This window comes from Notechis scutatus, chromosome 1 (genome assembly GCF_049901735.1).
Source record: "Notechis scutatus isolate UNSWTSFEM ecotype Mainland chromosome 1, rNotScu1.2, whole genome shotgun sequence".
Taxonomy (NCBI): Eukaryota; Metazoa; Chordata; class Lepidosauria; order Squamata; family Elapidae; genus Notechis; species Notechis scutatus.
The window spans coordinates 325,031,393-325,050,868 of record NC_142009.1 but is presented as its reverse complement, the minus strand read 5'-3'; the positions used below and the strand labels follow the sequence as shown (position 1 = coordinate 325,050,868).

Genomic DNA, 19,476 nt, shown 5'->3' with positions numbered 1-19,476 from the left:
AACTCCCAGAATTGCCCAACCAGTGTGGTTTACTTTCGTATGATTTGCATTGATTGGCAGGAATTCTCCAGGGTTTTCTGCCCTGGTCCACTTTGAAGCCGTCAGGAATTACATTCAGAACTCAGAGGCTGGTAAATCTATCACACAAAACCGTGTTTTGAAATTAGCCAACCACTCAAATAAGAGATTGGGAAGAGGGATATATCATGAGGAGCGGGATTCCAGTCTCTTTCAGTCTTAAATAATGACAAAAGCAGCCTCCATCTGCGTTCCATTTATTTATTTATTTATTTATTTATTTATTTATTTCATGCTGACAATAATTCTTGGTAAGCATTGCTGGTTGGCGTACAGGTGCCCCTTGATGAAAAGAAAAGAAAAAAAGCAGAGCCCCCCCCCTCCATAAGAGAAAGAGGTTCCTTTCTGAACCTCTTGGGAGAACAGAATAACAGAATTGGAAGAGACCTTAGAGATCTTCTAGTCCAACCACCTACTCAGGTAGGAAACCTTACATCATTTTAGACACATGGCTGTCCAATCTCATCCCCTTTTGCACCTTGAAGCCTCAGCATTGAGAGCTACCAAGCAATCCCTCTAAGGACTTGTGGTGGACTCTATGGTGGACTCTATGGTGCTGTTGATCCATGAGACGTAGGGAGCGGTCCGGGTGTAAATCCCAGGTTTCCGCCAATTGCCACAAACAGTGGATCCGGTGGTCACGATGCCTTCAGCAGTGCCGTTGCAAACGATAGGTCCACCGGAATCTCCCTGAGAAGCAAATCAGAGTCAGTCCCAGTTTTAATATTACTATTATTAGTAATACCTTGCTTCAAATCTCACTGTCCAATGAGATCTTCCATCTATTCCTATCACTGACCTACTTTGTAAAGATGTGGTAGAGAAAATATTTGCCAAATATTTTGAACCTATGTGCAGTGTGTATTCCTGGTTGTCCAATTTTGTTTCCCTGTGTCCTTTTTTTTTTTTTTTAAGAAAAACTCTCCATTTGATTTTTGGAATGCTTTTTTTTACTATTAACATTGCTGAAAATTTGCAGCAAGAAAGCATTTCCTTTTCTTCTTGTATTTTAAATTTTCTTTTTCAACTGTATTGCTGATAATTTCCCATAAGTCTTAACCTTCAAGAAAAAGCCTCTTTCAGAAACCAGGACTGGCAGGAGAGCATTCAATAGATTGTAGATAACAGTTTTGTTTTTAATCGTTCTCAAGCTTCCATGAATAAAGAAAATAGTCAAGCCAACCTTGGGAAGCAGTGAGTATGTACTGTATCTTACCCAAACCCATTTTGATGGTTTTTACTTTGCAAATGTTTATTTTGCTTTTATTCAGAATACAATGCTCTTTTCTATGGCTATGCATGCATATTATTGGATGCTGTAACTCTTTTGATGTAATTGGGCAGATGACTATTTCTAAACCAATCAACTTTTGCTTTGAAGTTCTTTGTTGTGCAAACAAAAGTAAATGTAATCCATTTCCCAGGATTCCCCCTTTTCATATGGAAACCGCACTTTATCATAGTACTCTAATAAATTGCTTTTAAATAACCTTCCAACTTGGTTGCTTATTGGAAAAAGTAACCCGAGGCAGAACCTGGGGCCAGATTTGGCCATCAGCATCTTTCCAACCTTTTTTTCTTTCTTCTTCTGTACATATTATTATTATTATTTATTAATTATTATCTCTTTTATTCATTAAACTTGAAACTCAGTCAACTGAACTTTTAAAGATGTATCACAAATATGACTGACTGGGGCCAATGGTTGATACGAGTTGCTGCCAGCATCCTAGGTATCAACCGAGTATCTTCTTAAGATGTACGATGAAGGTATTCAAAGGCAAGAGAGGAAGTACATAGGAATTAAAAATAACTTTATCTCCATCATATTATTCTGCAACTCCTACTTACAACAACACCCTCCATTTGGGGATCATGATTATTCGCCCTCTACTGTCCTGGGAAGCTGCTTAGAGTTATTTTAGTTATTGGGTTAGTATACAATGGATAAGTAAATAAAGTGGATAGATAGATGAGAGACAGAGAGAAAAAGAGAAGGAGATGAAAAAGAGAGAGAGAGAGAGATGCAGATAGACACATAGAATCACACAGAATAATAGGGATGGAAGGGACCTGGGAGGTCTTCTAATCCAACCTCCTGCTCAGGAAAACCCTATAGCCATGATGGTGAACCTGTGGCATGCGTGCTGGCACGCAAGCTGCAGGCAAACTTACCTCACTGTGCATGCGCGCGCCTCATAGCTGATTTATTTCCGGTTGGTTTGAGACTTTTTTCGGCCTCCCAGAGGCTTGGAAAAAGCCTCTGCAAGGCTTTTCAGGACGAATTATAGGCCTGTTTTGTCACTTCCTGTAATACCGGAAGTGACAAAATGGGCCTATAATTCGTCCTGAAAAGCCTTGCAGAGGCTTTTTCCAAGCCTCTGGGAGGCCGAAAAAGGCTTCAAACCAGCCGAAAAACCAGCTGTGAGGTGCAGTGCAGGTAAGGGAGTGGCGAGAGGGGGGATTGACACGCAGTGGCAGGGGCTGGGCATGGGAGGGCGCATTGCATTCTGGGTGCTGGCACATGAGTGCGTGCGTGCTAGTGCACGTGCAATTTTTCACACCTGAGCCCAAAAGGGTTAGCCACCACTGCCCTATAGCATTCTGGACAAATGGCTGTCCAATCTGTTCTTGAAAATCTCCAGTGTTGGAACACGAACAACTTCCAGAGGTAAGCTGTTCCACTGATTAATTGTCCTCAATGTCAGGAAATTTCTTCTTGTAGATATATGATAAATGATGGAAGATGGATGGATGGATGGATGGATGGATGGATGGATGGATAGATAGATAGATAGATAGATAGATAGATAGATAGATAGATAGATAGATAGATATGGATGGATGGATGGATGGATGGATGGATGGATGGATGGATGGATAGATAGATGATAGATAGATAGATAGATAGATAGATAGATAGATAGATAGATAGATAGATAGATAGATAGATATAGATGATATACAGTAGATAGATGATACATATAGATAGATGATACATATAGATAGATGATAGATAGATATACATTAATAGGGACATAGAAAAAAATAGGATAGCCACAGAAACATAAAGTATGGCTGAATATATTATGTGCAGCCTGTGGGTGGTGAGTGAGATCTGGCAGGCCTGCTACCTGCAATATTCATGTTCAAAGGCAGTCTATCCTGAACAAGTTTCAATTCAAATAACCAGGTGTGAGAAGCCATGGGAAGAAAGCAGGGGATGAAGAACAAGCTTTGTGTGAGAAAAGGCTGCGGAGTTTAGGCCAATGGGAAGCCTTAATTAACTCACTGAAACTTTGGCTGAGAATTCACTCTCACAGTTTCCTAGATTCTGCTTTACCCCAGACTAGCATGACAAAGACGTCCTCCTTCTTCCCCCCCTCCTCCTCCCACCAGCCCTATAATCACCTTGCAGGAATCTTTCTTTTTGGATTCAGCGCACATCATGTTCTCTGTCACGCTGCCGTCATGGTATCGCCTCATATTGCATTGATTTCGATCGATGATGCTGAGCTGAACGAACTGCAGCTTGTCTGGTTTCTTTCCCGTATTGCTAATAATGCCCCAGCCGGCCACTTCACACCGAGTATGTTCAGGGACATCATTGTTTACAGTCTGATATGGCAGGATCCGCACATGTGACCCAAGAACCGCGGGCTCTGCAAGCTAATTTTGAGAGAACCAGAGATGAAGGAAGCAAACTGCATCCAGGTCCAGGATATCAATTCCTTCAGATTAACAGAATTGGAAGGGACCTCGTAGGTCATTTAGTGCAACCCCCTGCCCAAGCAGGAGACTCTACACCAGTGGTTCCCAAACTTTTTCAGTCCACCGCCCCCTTTGTGCTACAAACTCATCCTCGGTGTCCCCCACCCAGGGGTGGGATTTAAATTTCTGTGGGTGTGGCCTAATTTGAGGGGTGTGGCTTGCTGGTCACATGACTGGGTGGGCGTGGCTTGCTGGCGGCATGGCTTGCTGGTCACATGACCGGATAGGTGTGGTTTGGTGGTCATGTGACTGGGTGGGCGTGGCCAGGTGACTGGTAAACCAAATACAAGTGGTCCTCACTTAATGGCCGGTTGTTTAGCAAGTGTTCTAATTTATGACTGGCCTCCCCAGAGCTACTTGACCTGTTTTTGGAGTTTTGACAGCCATGCACATACATACACACACACACTCCCTTCTAATCCCACTGGAGCAGGTCATTGGACTAGAATCGGCAAAGCATCTCTGATTAGATTCTAGTAATGAATAAAATCTAATCAGAGATGCTTTGCTGATTCTTGTTGATTTGTTTTATTTTTATTTCTTTATTTTATGTTGCTGAATTGGATTGACATGTGTGTCCCTTCTTGTGCACAACCCAGAAGCTTTTGTGATTCTTTGCAGCAAAAATTATCGACCTCTGGTTTTGCTTGACTTTTCAAACATGCTGGCACTGCCACGTTTTAGGTGCCAGCCCCGCAGGTCCACCCCATTGAGCCCACTGCACCGGAGGGACTTGCCCAAGCAAGTCCGAGCGAAGCAGTGCACCAAGTCAATGGGGTGAGCCTGAGAGAGGGAAAGAGAAAGAGAGAAAAGAAAGAGAGAGAGAGAAGGAAGAAAAGAAAGAGAAAAGGGAAAGAAAGAAAAAGGGACAGATGAAGAAAGAGGGGGGGATGGAAGGAAGGGACAGAAAGTAAAAGAAATAAAGAAGGAGGGAGGGAGGGAGGAGAAAGATAAGGAGATATCTATTCTAGTCCAATCACCTGCTCCAGCAGGGTTAGAAGGGGTGTGTGTGTGTGTGTGTTCTCCTTGTAATTTACCAGTACAATTTGGTTTTGCCTTCTTCAGAATTGGCACTTTAAAACATTGGGGAAAAGTAATTTTTTAGGGTGGAGATCTGGTCCAATGGATCCTGTTTAAAGCTTCAACAAAATGTGAGATCTTCCTGATAGTCTTGGCCATGTTTCGTCCACAAAACCTTTAATTAATAGAAGCCAAAGATGTTTCAATGTCCTTGCAAAGATTTTTCAGTGTGGAAAAGGGCCTCAGACTAAACTAGGCCTCATTTCAAGCTGATGCATCAGGTCTCTCTCTCTCTCTCTCTCCCCCTCCCCCTCCCTCCCTCCCTCCCAGACTGGCTCTGCTGTACTTTCCCAATGTGCCTGCGGGGCCGGTGCTTCAAACATGGATGGATGGATAGAGAGACAGAGAGAGACAGGTGGATAGGTAGGTAGATAGATAGATAGATATTGGTAGATAGATGGGTAGGTAGGTAGACAGAAAAACAGGCAGGCAGGCAGGCAAGCAGACCTTTTGGATGGATGTATGGATGGATAGACAGACAGAATGCGACAGCGGGAGCACTTTGGGAAAGTAAAGCAAAGCCGCTGTCACCACATTCGAGACGCCAGCTCCGGAGCGGTGCAACAGTCAATGGGGTGAGCCTGCAATGCCGGCGCCTCGAATGCCCCCTGCCGCCTTTTAGCACCCCTCTGCCAGCCCCCTTGGGGGCGCTAAGAGGCGGCAGGGAGGCATTCGAGGCGCCGGCACTGCAGGCTCACCCCATTGACTGTTGCACCGGAGAGGTGCAAGGGGCTCAGTGGGGTGAGCCTGTGGAGCCGGCGCGTTGAACACAGTGGCGGCACATTGCAAAAGTAGAGCAAAGCTGCCTGCCCTGGGCTTCCTCAACCCTGCCCTGCTCTGGGAAGGAGGGAACAGCACCGCCCTCTATGACATGAGTGCCTCGAGATGGGGGGGCGGCTTGAGGCTGATCCCTGGCAGGAGGGGCACCCTGTGAACTTGCTGTCAGGCACGGCAACTACAAAGAGGGGCGGGCTTGGCTGAGCAGGATCCTGGAGATTGGCCATGTGATCAAAGGCCCCCTTCCTCTGCCTCCCCCTAGGTCAGGGGTCTGCAACCCTAAACACTCAAAGTGCCATTTGGACCTGTTTCCCACAGAAAACAAAGCACCGGGAGCCCCAAGACATGGGTGGGCGTGGCAACTCAATGTCACTCCCACTGAGTCGCATGAACACGCCCCCCCAGGTTTTGTGGTTTTCTGTGTTTTCTATGGGGAACATGTTGCTCTCTCTCTCCTCCCTCCCTCCCTCTCCCATCTCTATCTCCCTCTCCCTCCTTTCTGTCCTTCTCATCTCTCTTTCTTTCTTTCTCCCTCCCTCCTCTAACTCTCTCTCTTTCTCTCTCTCTATGCCTCTTCCTCCCTCCTTCTCCCCCACTCCCCACCCCCCTTTCCCAACTCCCACACCCAGGGAATAACTGTAAGGAAATTTGGCCACGTTCTTTCTGTCTCTGGAAAGATATACAAATAAACCTTGCATTCCAAAAGGAGTGACAGTCGGGCTGTTACCTCACAGCGCTACGAGGTTGCTGCCTTAGATCGCTGCTGAATCCTTGCAAAACTGAATTGAATTTAATTGAGCCGAATCTCTCTCCCTCCCTTTGCATCTCTCTCTCTCTCTCTCTCTCTCTCTCTCGGAAAGCCCTGCGTGCTCTCCTTGGGGCTCTTCGCTGTCCCCTTTTCTTCCTTCCTTTTGGAAATCTGGGCTGGCTGAAGAACAAGAGGAAGAGGATGAGGAGGAGGGAAGCCTCCACTGCGGCTTCCGCTCGTTCCTCAGCTAGCCCGGATTTCCAAAAGGAAGGAAGAAAAAAAGGATCGCGAAGAGCCCCAAGGAGAGCAGGCAGGACTTTCCGAGAGCGTGAGAAAGCTTCTTTTCTTTCTTCTTGGCGAGTTTTTGGAAATCCAGGTGGGCTGAGGAACGAGGGCAAGCCGTGGCGGGGACTTCCTTCCTCTCCCTCTCCTCTCCTTCTCCTCTCGGGCGCACCACCACAGCCGGCTCCAGGGCTGTTCGCTGCTCTTGCAGCACCTGTGCAGCACACTCACATTTAGTGCACTTTACTCCTTCCCCTCCTCCTCCTCCTCCTCCTCCTGGAGCCCATTACAATGCGGTGCGTCGGAGCTGCCGCATTCGAGGCGCCGGCTCCGGAGCGGTGCGACAGTCAATGGGGTGACCCTGCAGGGCCTCGAACGCCCCCTGCCACCTCTTAGCGCCCCCTGCCAGCCCCCTTGCCTCTTAGCGCCCCCCTAAGGCATCCCACCGGCCCCCAGGGGCTGGTACCGCCCCCTTTGGGAACCACTGCTCTACACCATTTCTGACAGATGGCAGTAAATTCTTTCATTTAAATCAGGGTCTGGTCAACCTTGGCAACTTTAAGACTTGTGGACTTCAACTCCCAGAATTCCTCAGCCAGCTTTGCTGGCTGAGGAATTCTGGGAGTTGAAGTCCACAAGTCTTAAAGTTGCCAAGGTTGGACACCCTGATTTAAATCATCAATTTCAAGTTTTATCCCCAATAGCCAATATTCTATTGCCATAAAACAGGAAGAATGGGGGAGCATTAGGTTGAGAGATCAATTCTAGGTAGCTACAAATGTTTCTTTCCTGCTGGGCAGAGAAAAAATATTTGCTGTGAACTCCACATGGTGTCAGGAAGGGAATCTGTCCAGCAAATGCTCAGCTCCATCCACACTGCCTCAAACAGGGATTAAAGGGTTGTAAAAAAAAAGTTGATCCTGAAAGTGGGAAAATAAAACAGGACCTAAGTTTGCACCAAACCCCACTTTGTATGATGGTTTAGTAAGATTCGGACATGTTCCTGCAAAACCTTGCATGAAACAATACAAAAAAGATAAAAAGGGAATTTTAATTTTTGTTGAATGTGCTTCATCTAGTGTTTATTTCCTTTTATCAACATGCACAAATACTAACAACAGAGATATTAATACTGTATTAAGTAATTAGTTTAAGACTAAAATTATAATTACATAACTAACACTTTGATATGAATTACATCCTTTTTTTAACCTTAGACTGCACTCAGTTTTGGATAAAAAAATAAATAATCTTTTGCTTGGAACAATGACATCCTAAATGGCAATTAATATTGAAAAGAACTTTTACTTTTCTCTTTTTATTTCCAACACTTTGAGCTTTTTAAATAATGGCATGTTAATTGTTTTAAATCATGTTATACAGATTTTATTGCAATGAAATAGCACAATGCATGATGATGTACAACATTACAACAAAAGGAAAACAACAGAAAAAAAGAGAATTATCAATATGAGTGCACTTTCTGCAATTGCTTTTAATCATACGTGTGCTGTATATGGAAAATATAGAATTAAAAGGACATTAAAAACTTAAATACAGGATGCATCTAAAAACAAGGATGAGGTTCAGTGCGTTTAGTTATATGCTCATTTACAGGGCTGCCTATCTCATATTTTGATTCTAGGCAACTCACAACTATCTGTTCTGCAATTATGAATGCCATCGTGACTTTTTTAATGCCATCCTCCCCAGAACCCTATGTGAGTGTGCAATGGTCTGTGCAAAATGTGATTTGAAAAAAAAAAACGAGAAAAGAAAAGAGAGGATTTTAATGCCTCAGTCCTGTGGTGCGATTCAACTGGTGTAACAACCAGTTCAGTTTTGTGCACGCGATCTACGTTTAAAAAAAGCCCATTTTCAACTGAATTACTTACCTTCTACTGCAGTGCCGGTGTCTGAAACAGCTGAGGCGCGGCAAAACCGCTCTGCCATGCAAATCAGCTGTGCTAAAAAAAACACAGGAAAGAGCGCGGGGGGTGGTGGGTGGGAAACACTCACTGGAACTACCGGTTCACTCGAACCAGTCCGAACCAGTAGATCCCGCCCCTGCCTCAGTCCCAATTCAGAATCAAGGAGCTCCTGCTTATGGCGTTAAGGAGACACCTCCCTTGACCTTTTAATGACCAAGGTGCACACAGTCCCAAAAGGTAATAGAGTCAGCAGAAAAACCAAATTGGATTTCGTTTCCTCTTAAATTGTCGCTGCAAATAATATTTTTAATAGGATGGCCACCCAGAGCATTGATCATTCTCACTCCCATTCCATCACCCAAAACCATCACTTAGCAGCAATTTTTTAATGGGCTTGTGGAGAGTATATAGGTAGTCCTCGACTTACAACCATTCGTTTAGTGGCCAAAGTTTCAACAGCACCGAAAAAAGGGCCTTATGACCACTTTTCACACCTATGACCGTTATGGTGACCGTTATGGTCATGTGATCAAAATTCAGTTGCTTGGCAACTGGCCTGTGCTTATGATGGTTGCAGTGTCCCAGGGTCACATGATGATCCCCTTTTGCGGCCTTCTGACAAGCCAAGTCAATGGGAAAGCCAAATTCGCTTAAGAACTGTGTGTTGACAATGGCAGTGATTCACTTAACAACCGTGGCAAGAAAATGGGGCAAAATTCACTGAACTCCTGTCTTGCTTAACAATGGAAGTTTGGGGCCAATGATGGAATTATCGTGTTCATAAGTCAAAGACTATTTGTACGCTCAAATCAGAAGATCACAAGATTCCTTCACAACTCTGGTTGTGTTGAAACTGAAAGAAGAAGATTCTATGAAGATTCCCAGTCATCCAGGTCATGGTTGTCCCAAAGGTGGTTATTCTTTGAAGATGTTTTACTTCTCTGAAGAAGCTGAAGAAACTTCTTGGACGAGAAACACAATGTCTTCAAAGAATTAGAAGAAAGTCCAGCTGCCTCTTCAAAAAAAAAAAAGCACCTTTGGGACAACTGAAAGAAAACGATTCTCCCGAATCAGAAGGGCTAATGTTAAATCTGCAAAAGACAAAGAACAAAAAAACCAGACAGCTTTTCTCCAGTGGGACTCAAATCAGTTTGCTATGTTTGTGGGTAGGTGTCTTGACTGAAGGTCTTAAAGGTGAATTCCCAATAAGATGCACAACCTACCTAAGATATAGGAACCTCTCCTTAGGTGAGGGAGAGAAGGAATAAAGTCACTTGCTTGAAAGCGGGATCACCATGACATTGACACATGATGGCTCTGTGGCGGCTTAAGAAGGAAAGACATTGTTTTTGCGGGAGGTAAAAAGACAGATAGTCATTTAAAGCAAGGGTCCCCAACCACCAGGCCCGGACCGGTGCGGTCCGTGGAACATTTTCTACCAGGCCGCCAGTTTGCTGGGCGCCGCCATCTTGTTTCGATGAGAAAGTGCTTCCGGGTGAGCTTTTCTGGTTGGAAAGCAGCATTTGGGTCCTGAAGGAATCCTCGCGCCTTAGTTTCATCGAAGGGGGCAGCTTTGAATGAAACTAAGGCGCGAGGATTCTTTCAGCACCCAAGGCAAGGCGAGCCGGCGACCGTCCAAGCCGTCCCGAAGCCCATCGACAAAGGTACAAAGGAGGAGTTGAAGGTGGCGGGGAGAAGCGGGGGACGGCTGGCTGGCGGTCACTCAGCTCGCCTTGTCTTGTCATGCGTGCTGATGCGTCCGGGCGCGGATCATTTTGTGATGCGGTACCAGGCCGTGGCACAAAAAAGGTTGGGGGCCACTGATTTAAAGCATGGCTGGGAGTTAAAACAGAGTCAGTATCATGGGATCAGAAGCTAACGATGGGGTGGCCGGATTGTTCTGTTGCAGTTGAAAATCAGAGGTTGGGAAAGTTATGGGAAGACACCAAAGAACAAGATTATCAGTAGAAGTAGAAGACACTAAGGTCAGACCAGATAAAAGTACCGTATTTACCAGACTATAAGCCGCTACTTTTTTTTTGAACCCTGCGGCTTGTACAACAATGCAGCTTATCTATAGATTTTTCTTCACTAACTGCCATCAAGGGGCGCAAAAACGCGACAGACGCAAGAGGTCAATGCAAAGAAGAAGACGCTACCGGTAGTTTTTGGCGCACTCGACGCAAGCAGCGCGACATGCACGAACGCAAAATATTTTTCACACCCTCGTCATGGAAAGTACACGAAGAAAAGCATATGATGCAGCTTTTAAGTTGAAAGCAATCGATCTGTAATCCAGGAAGGAAATAGAGCTGCTGCACGTAAGCTTGGCGTTAATGAATCAATGGTGAGACGTTGGAGATGTCTGGCCGCATGCGAAGAGCATTCTTCTCTTTCTGTGTAAATATCTCATTTCACAACGTATATATCTGCGGCTTATAGTCTGGTGCGGCTAATATATGTAAAAATATTTTTTTCTTTTAAAATTTAGTGGGTGCGGCTTGTATTCCGATGCGCTCTATAGTCCGGAAAATACGGTAATCTTTGCTTGACAACTGAATGTACACTTTGATAATCATAGGTCAGTTGTCCAATTGCTGAAGACTGTTATCTACACAGAACCCGCCCCTGGAGATATCTGGGATGAAAGAGGCTTTGTCAATGATAACAGAAAGAGGCTGGTAAGCATTTCAGATCAAGAGAGAAGATGCATAGGGAGAGGCAAGAGAAGGGCAACTTCTGTCAGGCTTCCCATGCGAACCAGATAGGAAATTAGACAGAACACAGGTAGTCTTTGACATTTGTTCAAAGTTACAATGGCACTGAAAAAAAGTGATCTATGACCATTTTTCACACAACCATTGTAGCAACCCCATGGTCACATAATCAAAATTCAGATACTTGGCAACTGGCTGATATTTATGAGAGATGCAGTATCACAGGGTCATGTGATTACTTTCTGTGATCTTTTGACCAGCCAAGTCAACGGGGAAGCCGGATTCACGTAACAACCATGTTACTAACGTAACTGCAGGCGATTCACTTAACAACCGTAGTAAGCAAGGTCATAAAATGGGGCAAAACTCACTGAACAACTCTCTCGCTTAGCAACAAAAGTTTTGGGCTCCATTGTGGTCGCAGGTTGAGGGCTATCTGTAGAATCTTGTACATGTGGTACGAAGTATGATTGTTCTGCTGTCACCTTTACAGCTTGATAACTTAGGGGGAGAAACCCACGTGAGCTTCTTCCCCGACCACTATACAGCTGTGGACCCCGTTCCCTCTTTATCTAGGGAGAACTTCTTCGTCAGCTCCTTCCCACACGCCATTACATTTTCTTCAAAGGCAAAATCGATCTAAGCCGTGGGATGCCCACCTGGATAAGCAGGAGATCGTGGAGAATGGTGTCTTCGCTGCTCCCTGGGTGAGGAATGAGTCGACGGATTCCATACAGACGCTTGTTCGGTTCGGTTTCTGAGAGCGAATGGGCTCCCAAGAGGACCTGCAGCGTCCCGTTTTTCCTGCACCAGAGATTGTGGTTAGTCTTGTTAGGGATAACATTGTTTACCCTAACTGGTTTGGGTAAAAATAATAAATAAGTTATCATGGTTTGTTGGTTAAAGTGTGTGTAACTTTAACTATAAGAATGTAATTAAGGGTGTGGTTGTAAAAGCACCATAAAAGAAGCAAGTCAATTGCAGCTCTCTCTCTCTGGCTTAATGATCCCTAATTACTGGATGGATTGATGACTGCGTTTTTCCTTACTGGAACGGAGGAGAGAAAGGAGTGTTGATTTCTCAAGGAGAGAAGAGATAATATGGACTGATTTATTGTAAGTGAACTGACATTGGCTATTTAACACAGACTTTGCAAATTGAGTATTCCCGACTGAAATGACTGAAATGATACATGACTAATGGACCGTTTATTTTGACTATGCTATAATTCCTAATGGAATAAACTATATTTTTTGATAGCACAAGCGTATCTGTTTTTTACTGCGTGTTAACTAAAATACAAACTTATCTCACACATTTACCTGTCTGCCTATCTGACTACGCTACACATTCTGTTTAGTTTGTTTTCCTTAACACTCGTTGGGGAATTCAGGCTTAACAAGTCTGAATAATCAGGACCCCCTATGTCAACAGGTCTCTAGCATGCCTCCTTCTCCTACAACCCTTTGGAGAATGGTGTCTTCCATCATTTTTAGATTGATGCATGTTCTAATTTTTTAATTGTTCTAATTGTCAGGAAAGTTCTCCTTAGTTCTAGGTTGTTTCTCTCCTTGATTATTTTCATTGTTTCTTGTTCAATAAATGTGGAAACATAAAGAGTTAAAACCTCAGTGGAATCTTTTCAGCTCTGTTCATGTTTTGCTCGTGATCCTAAACGTAATAAAATTTTAGTTGAAGGACTTAATACTCTCTGAGCTTGGTTGTTTTCTTACAGACATTTCATTACCCAAACTAACTAGGTAACATCCTCAGTGCTAGTGATGACTCAAACAGCACCAAGGACCGTTCATTTCAACCCTACAAAGAGAGCTACAAATACTCTCTTTTATTAGAATTACAGTTGATCAAGAAGGAAAGTCAAATTAAAAATAAATGGATTTTAAAAAGCGAGACATCTAAGAAGACTGAGTCAAAACTAAGTATGACAACTTCTTGGAATTGGTTTTCATATCAGCGTATGATATAGCCCAGTGGCGGCTAACCTTTTTGGGCTCCTGTGCCAAAAATTGTGCGCGTGCTCGCATGCCAGCACCCAGAAGGCAATGTGTGCCCCCCCACGCCCCCTGCACATGCGCGCACAGTCCCCTTGCCCCTCACCCCCTTAGTTGCACTGCCCCTCACAGCTGATTTTTGGCTGGTTTGAGGCCTTTTTTGACCTCTCAGAGGCTTGAAAAAAGCCTCTGCAGGCCGAATAGGCCCGTTTCATCACTTCTGGTATTACAGGAATTGACAAAATGGGCTATTTGGACTGCAGAGGATTTTTTCAAGTCTCTGGGAGGCCAAAAAAGGCCTCAAACCAGCCAAAAATCAGCTGTGAGGCGCGTGCATGCGCCGTGAGGTAATTCTGCCTGCAGCTTGCGTTCCAGCACAAATGGCTCTGCGTGCCACCTGTGGCATGTGTGCCATAGTTTCACTATCACGGATATAGCTTGTTAATGAGATAAAAAGTTAATCAAAGGAAACTTATGAGTCAACCAACCAACCAACTACATATGAGGTTGGCTAAGTTTGCACTGTGGGGCTTGTTTAAATAAACAGTTTTGCTGAATATACTACATACAGAGTGGTTGTGTTTGCGTAACTGTATTTGCCCTCTGAAACAACAAGTCATCCCTTGATAACAGTCTTCCAACTGATTGATTCAGAGGGCAAACATAGTTATGTAAACACAGCCACTCTGTATCTTCCAATATTTGAGGGGCTGCCCCACAGAGGAGTGGGTGTTGACCTCCAAAACACCTGAAGTTCGGACAAGAAATAATGGGTGGAAACTTATCAAAGAGAGATCCAACCTAAAATTAAGGAGAAATTTCCTGACAATGAGAACAATTAATCAGTGGAACAACGTGCCTCTAGATAGAAGTTGTGGGTGCTCCATCACAAGGTTTTTAAGAAGAGAGTTGGACAGCCACTTGTCTAGAATGGTATAGGGCAGGGGTCTCCAACCTTGGCAACTTTAAGACTTGTGGACTTCAACTCCCAGAATTCCTCAGCCAGCAAAGCTGGCTGAGGAATTCTGGGAGTTGAAGTCCACAAGTCTTAAAGTTGCCAAGGTTGGAGACCCCTGGTATAGGGTCTCCTGCTTATTATAAGAATATAGCTATTCAAACTTTAAACATCACCCCAGAAGGGAGGGAGGGAAGAGAAGGAAGGAAGAGGAGGAAGGAGGGAGGGGGAAGGAGAAGGAGGGATAAGGGAAAGGGACTGTGTCCATGTCTAAAAACCAGCAAGATATTACCTAATAATGAATTTGGAGATGTTTGTATCTGCCAACATGCATCTTCTTTTTTTCTTTTTCTTTTTATAGTTTCCTCTTCCCTGAACAACTGCCAATAATTAAGGCAGCAGATACCACCAAATGGTTGCCTTTTTGTAGGCAAAGGAGTGGATTTCTGTGGTGGATTACATCTGTCTGCCTGCTAATTTCTGAACATTCAAGCTGGTCTAAAGCACAAGAGGAGGCAGGTTATATGGAAGTAAACTGCTCAAAACTCGATTGCAGAAAATACAACTTCAGCAACAGAGTGGTCAATGCCTGGAACGCCCTACCCGACTCCGTTGTTACAGCCTCAACCCCTCACGGCTTCAACCTCAAACTGTGGATCTCACCCCATTCCTAAGAGGTCCTTAAAGGGGGCGTGTGTAAGCGCACCAGCGTGGCTCCCGTCCCTGTCTTACGGTCCCCATTCATCTGTATTTACTCCTTTGTTCTTGTTTCTGTTCATACTTACACTTGTTACCTTGTACATGTTTGACAAACCAACCAACAAATAAATATTCCTGACTGGTGGACCGATTCCTTGCTGTTACCCAAAGTGGAAAATGAGCTTTGCATCTTCAGTCACCAGAGGAGAAACCCCACACTCACGTTTCCTCCAAGCAATGGGCTGCGCTGAGCACCCACTGAGCGGTGATCAGGAACCCTCCGCAGAGATGCTTCCCGTCCTCCTGCAGAGATGCCATGTAAGGCCTGTGATGGGGGGCGCTCTCTGATCCCCCCAGGATACGGCCCCTGGGACGATTCGCTGGGAGGGAGAAAATGCTGTGTTTTAACCTGCATCCTGGAAAACCACTTTACTTCTGCCCTAAACCCAGGCGGGAACATGCATAGGGCCGCATTTCAATATGTAGAACAGGCTGGTGGGAAAGGAATGCGGAATTCAAAATCCCCGTGGCTACCAATCTATGGTGAAGGAAGACATGAAAATGCTGCAGGATTGGATCAAACACCCCCTTTTTTGCCCCTTATGCTGGTCCAATTAGACCTGCAATTAATTGGCTTTTTCCCCCCCGGAAATAAAGTGGGGGGGGGGAAAGATAACCATCTCTCTTTTGGAGTAGAAAAAAGCCATCAAATTAGAACTAAATTCACCTTGGCTTTTTAAAAAATCACATCAGTCTGCCTAATGTGGAGATGGCCTTGTTTTTGAAGGCCCTGGAGAACTGTTCCAGCACTGTGTTGGAGAAACAGTTTTTTTTTCCTGCCTTGTTGAAAAAAATAAACACATGAAAACAGTGATGCAGTCCCTAAAATGGGCTGAAAAGTAGTTTTTTAAAAGCCAATTCGTCTAGGGAAAAATGACATTTTTAGCTGCATGAAAAAGGCCCATCAATTTTACAGAATGTATGTCCCCTTTATTCTGGCCTTCACTTTCATAATGTGTATAGATAGATAGATAGATAGATAGATAGATAGATAGATAGATAGATAGATAGATAGATAGATAGATAGATAGATAGATAGATAGATAGATAGATAGATAGATAGATAGATATAGATATAGATATAGATATAGATATAGATATAGGTATACACACACACACACACACACATCTAATGCTGTTTTTTGCCCTACCTTTATATATAAATCAGAAGTGGTATTCAGCAGGTTCTGACCAGTTCTGGAGAACCGGTAGCAGAATTTTTGAGTAGTTTGGAGAACCAGCAAATACCACCTCTGACTGGAGATTTTACAGTATCCCTCCCCTGCCACACCCACCAAGCCACGCCCACGGAACCAGTAATAAAAAAAATTGAATCCCATCACTGATATAAATATGTATATATAAAAGAGTCACTACCCCCATATGTTGATGAAAGTAAAAGGGTATGTATTGCCCTTTTACTAAATACTACCAACTCTATTTAGAGATAGACTACCTCCATCCATGGAGGTTCCATTTCTTGGCTGATAGTACAAATTGCTTTTTCAATTCAATTTGGCTTTGGAAAATTTTGTACAACTATATCATAGGTTGGGTAATCAAATGATGGGTTGTTGTTGTTGGTTGTGAAGTTGTGTCTGACCCATCACAAGCCCATGGACAACGTTCCTCCAAGCCTTCCTGTCCTCTACGATCTTCTGGAGTCCATTTAAGCTCACACCTACTGCTTCAGTGACTCTATAGTGCCCCTGATGGAGACTGACTCTGAGGGGGAGGAGGAACAGCCGGCAGGGAGTGGAGGTGTGGCTCCGGAGGTTGGGAAGGAGGCTGGGGAAAGGCAGAGGCCGGCTGAGAAGTCAGATGAGGACCCAGGCCCATCCCCTATCCCTCCAAGGGCACGCAGGAAGGAGAAGATAATGGAGAGACGTTGTCTACTTGGGAGGAGAGGGCTTTGATCCTCTTCATGGGCTGCAGCTGTGACAACTGAATGAGAGTATGGACCTGCGTACGGGCGAACGCTGGAAACAAAGCGTGGAAATATCTCTAGTTTATAGTTCCTCTCTGAGTTTGGCGTCCTTCCCAGTGTGTGTTATCGGTGGACGTCCTCCAGCCCTTATCTTGCCTTGTTTGTGTTGCTTTTTTCCTTCTTCTTGTAACTGTTTGCGTGGGAATTTTTTGGCTTGGAAGAAAGTGAAGGAATAAAAGGGGCTTCACCTGTTTTCTGTGACTGTGTTTGTTTTGTATCCCACCCTGGGTCACCACAGACTTCATCCAGCCACCTCATTCTCTGTCATCCCTTTCTTCTATTGCCCTAATCTTTCCCAGCATTAGGCTCTTTTCCAGTGAGTCCCATGGACAGCACCAAAAGGCAAAAAAAAAAAAAAAAAGGATGGGTAAGGAAGGATATTTAAAGTTTTTAGAGACCAGCCTTTATGCCTCAATATCAACACCTCCATAGGATAAAAGAACTGGAGGAAGCATATGAGCAAAGGTACACTACAGGTAGTCCTCGACATGTAACGGTTCATTTAGTGACCATTCAAAGTTATGACAGCACTGAAAAAATGTGACATGACCATTTTTCACACTTATGACTATTGTAGTGATCACCTTTGCAATTTTCTGACAAGCAAAGTCAACAACTGTGGCAATTAAGGTTATTAAAATGGGACAAAATTCACCTAACAACTGTCTCACTTAGCAACATAAATTTTGGTCTCAATTGTGGTCATAAGTCAAGGACTACCTGTATTTTGGAAAGCTCTCTTGCCATTTCTTTTTAAAAAACTGAGCTGGCTGTTATTATTATTTCCCTGTTATTATTATTTCCCTGGAGGTTCCTTGTAGCTTCCTGTGTCATTTATGGTCTCAATATTTTTTTCTCTCCAGTGAATACACAGCTGCCACGTATCTTAAGGTGTGGCATCAGCCCATACCTGCCATAACTTTCCTTTGCATCTCCTAGCACTGCTACTTGCTTAAAATCTATGTTTTTTTAAAATCCACTAATATGCAAAAGATGGTCTGGTAAATCTAATCTCTGCCACTTTTAAAAATCCATTATTTGGGGAAACAAGAAACCTACTCTTGCTCATAATTGTTAAAGAATAGAATACTTCAGCTATTCAACTAATTAAATCATGAAATAACTACCTAGATTTTAGACTAGCTTAGGGTTGCAAAAATAGTCTCCACAATTTGTTGTTGGTTCAGAAAAGTAGGTGAATTGTATAAACCATAATTCAATTAACCATGAGTTAAACCATAGATAAGTAAGATACACCCCATTCCTAAGACCTCACCCCATTCCTAAGAGGTCTGTAAGGGGCGTGCATAAGTACACCATCGTACCTATTATCTTGTAAGTGATTGACAAATCAAATCAAATCAAATCAATAAATAAAATAAACATCCGAAAAGGGTAGACCCTGTATTGCAGGAAAAATGCTAGGAAGGAGAAAAAATAAGATTAAACACAACTTTTGAACTGCAGCAAAAATGCTACAGCAAGCAGAGAGGAAGGAATAAAAGTGTATTAATCAACTCACCAGAAACGGAGAAGATGCTCAAGGAAATTATTAAGAGCCAAAAGGAAAATCTAGCCATCTTTAGCTCAGGGCTCTGGGTCTTTCTTCAGATCTAATGCTGTTTTTTGCCCTACCATGAATTCAGCAGGACTAACATCGGATTTCCGGGAAGGGCTTTTTTTTTATCAGTCCCAGTGATGTCCTTGACGTCAGCATTTTGCAGCAAAACAAAGAGATAAATGATACTCCCTGTTATTTGTTTTGGCCCAGAAACCTCTGGGAAGGAACCACACTTGAAATCTCCCTGAAAGTGAACTTTGAGAAAATTGTTTGCTTTTAATTTGAACTCGCCCCCTTTGAAGACATTCCTGCAGAGATGTCACCAGAAGGGGAGGGCGAACAGGGACTCGAATTAGTTTTCTTTCCCTCCAATGATCCCTTTTAGATCAGGGGTGTCCAATCTCGACAACTTTAAGACTTGTGGACTTCAACTCCCAGAATTCTCCAAGAATTCCCACAATCCTGGCTGGGGAATTCTGGGAGTTGAAGTCCACAAGTCTTAAAGTTGCCGTGGTTGGACACCCCTGCTTCAGATGGAGACACGGGTGAGACAATGCAGATTCTTCTAAAATGTATTATAAAGAAAGGTCTTGCTTGCTTGGCCCTAGGATCAGACTGATCCATGCACACGGAATGAACCTTATCAAGTACAAAGTTCCTCCACGGGGAAACAGAAACAAAAATGTGCAGGCTATATATTTATTTAATCAATTTATCTGACTGCTTGTCTGGCAAACACAATTCCTGGCAGCTAACATGTAAAAACAGTCTATGTGAGTATGCACTGATATCTTGCCTTCATTCTTTTTATAAATAAC

The 19,476-nt window shown here is 43.8% G+C and overlaps 1 protein-coding gene across 1 annotated transcript; it reads right to left on the bottom strand.

The window, feature by feature from the left end:
* Window positions 1-274: 274 nt before the first annotated feature.
* LOC113414098 (complement factor D-like) lies at window positions 275-18,750 on the bottom strand. Its single transcript, XM_087952593.1, has 5 exons — window positions 18,620-18,750; window positions 15,274-15,430; window positions 12,044-12,188; window positions 3,490-3,747; window positions 275-768 (listed from the first exon to the last, which is right to left on the bottom strand). The coding sequence occupies exons 1-5, from the start codon at window positions 18,675-18,677 to the stop codon at window positions 595-597; spliced, it is 792 nt and encodes a 263-aa protein (XP_087808719.1). The 5' UTR covers window positions 18,678-18,750; the 3' UTR covers window positions 275-594.
* Window positions 18,751-19,476: the final 726 nt, after the last annotated feature.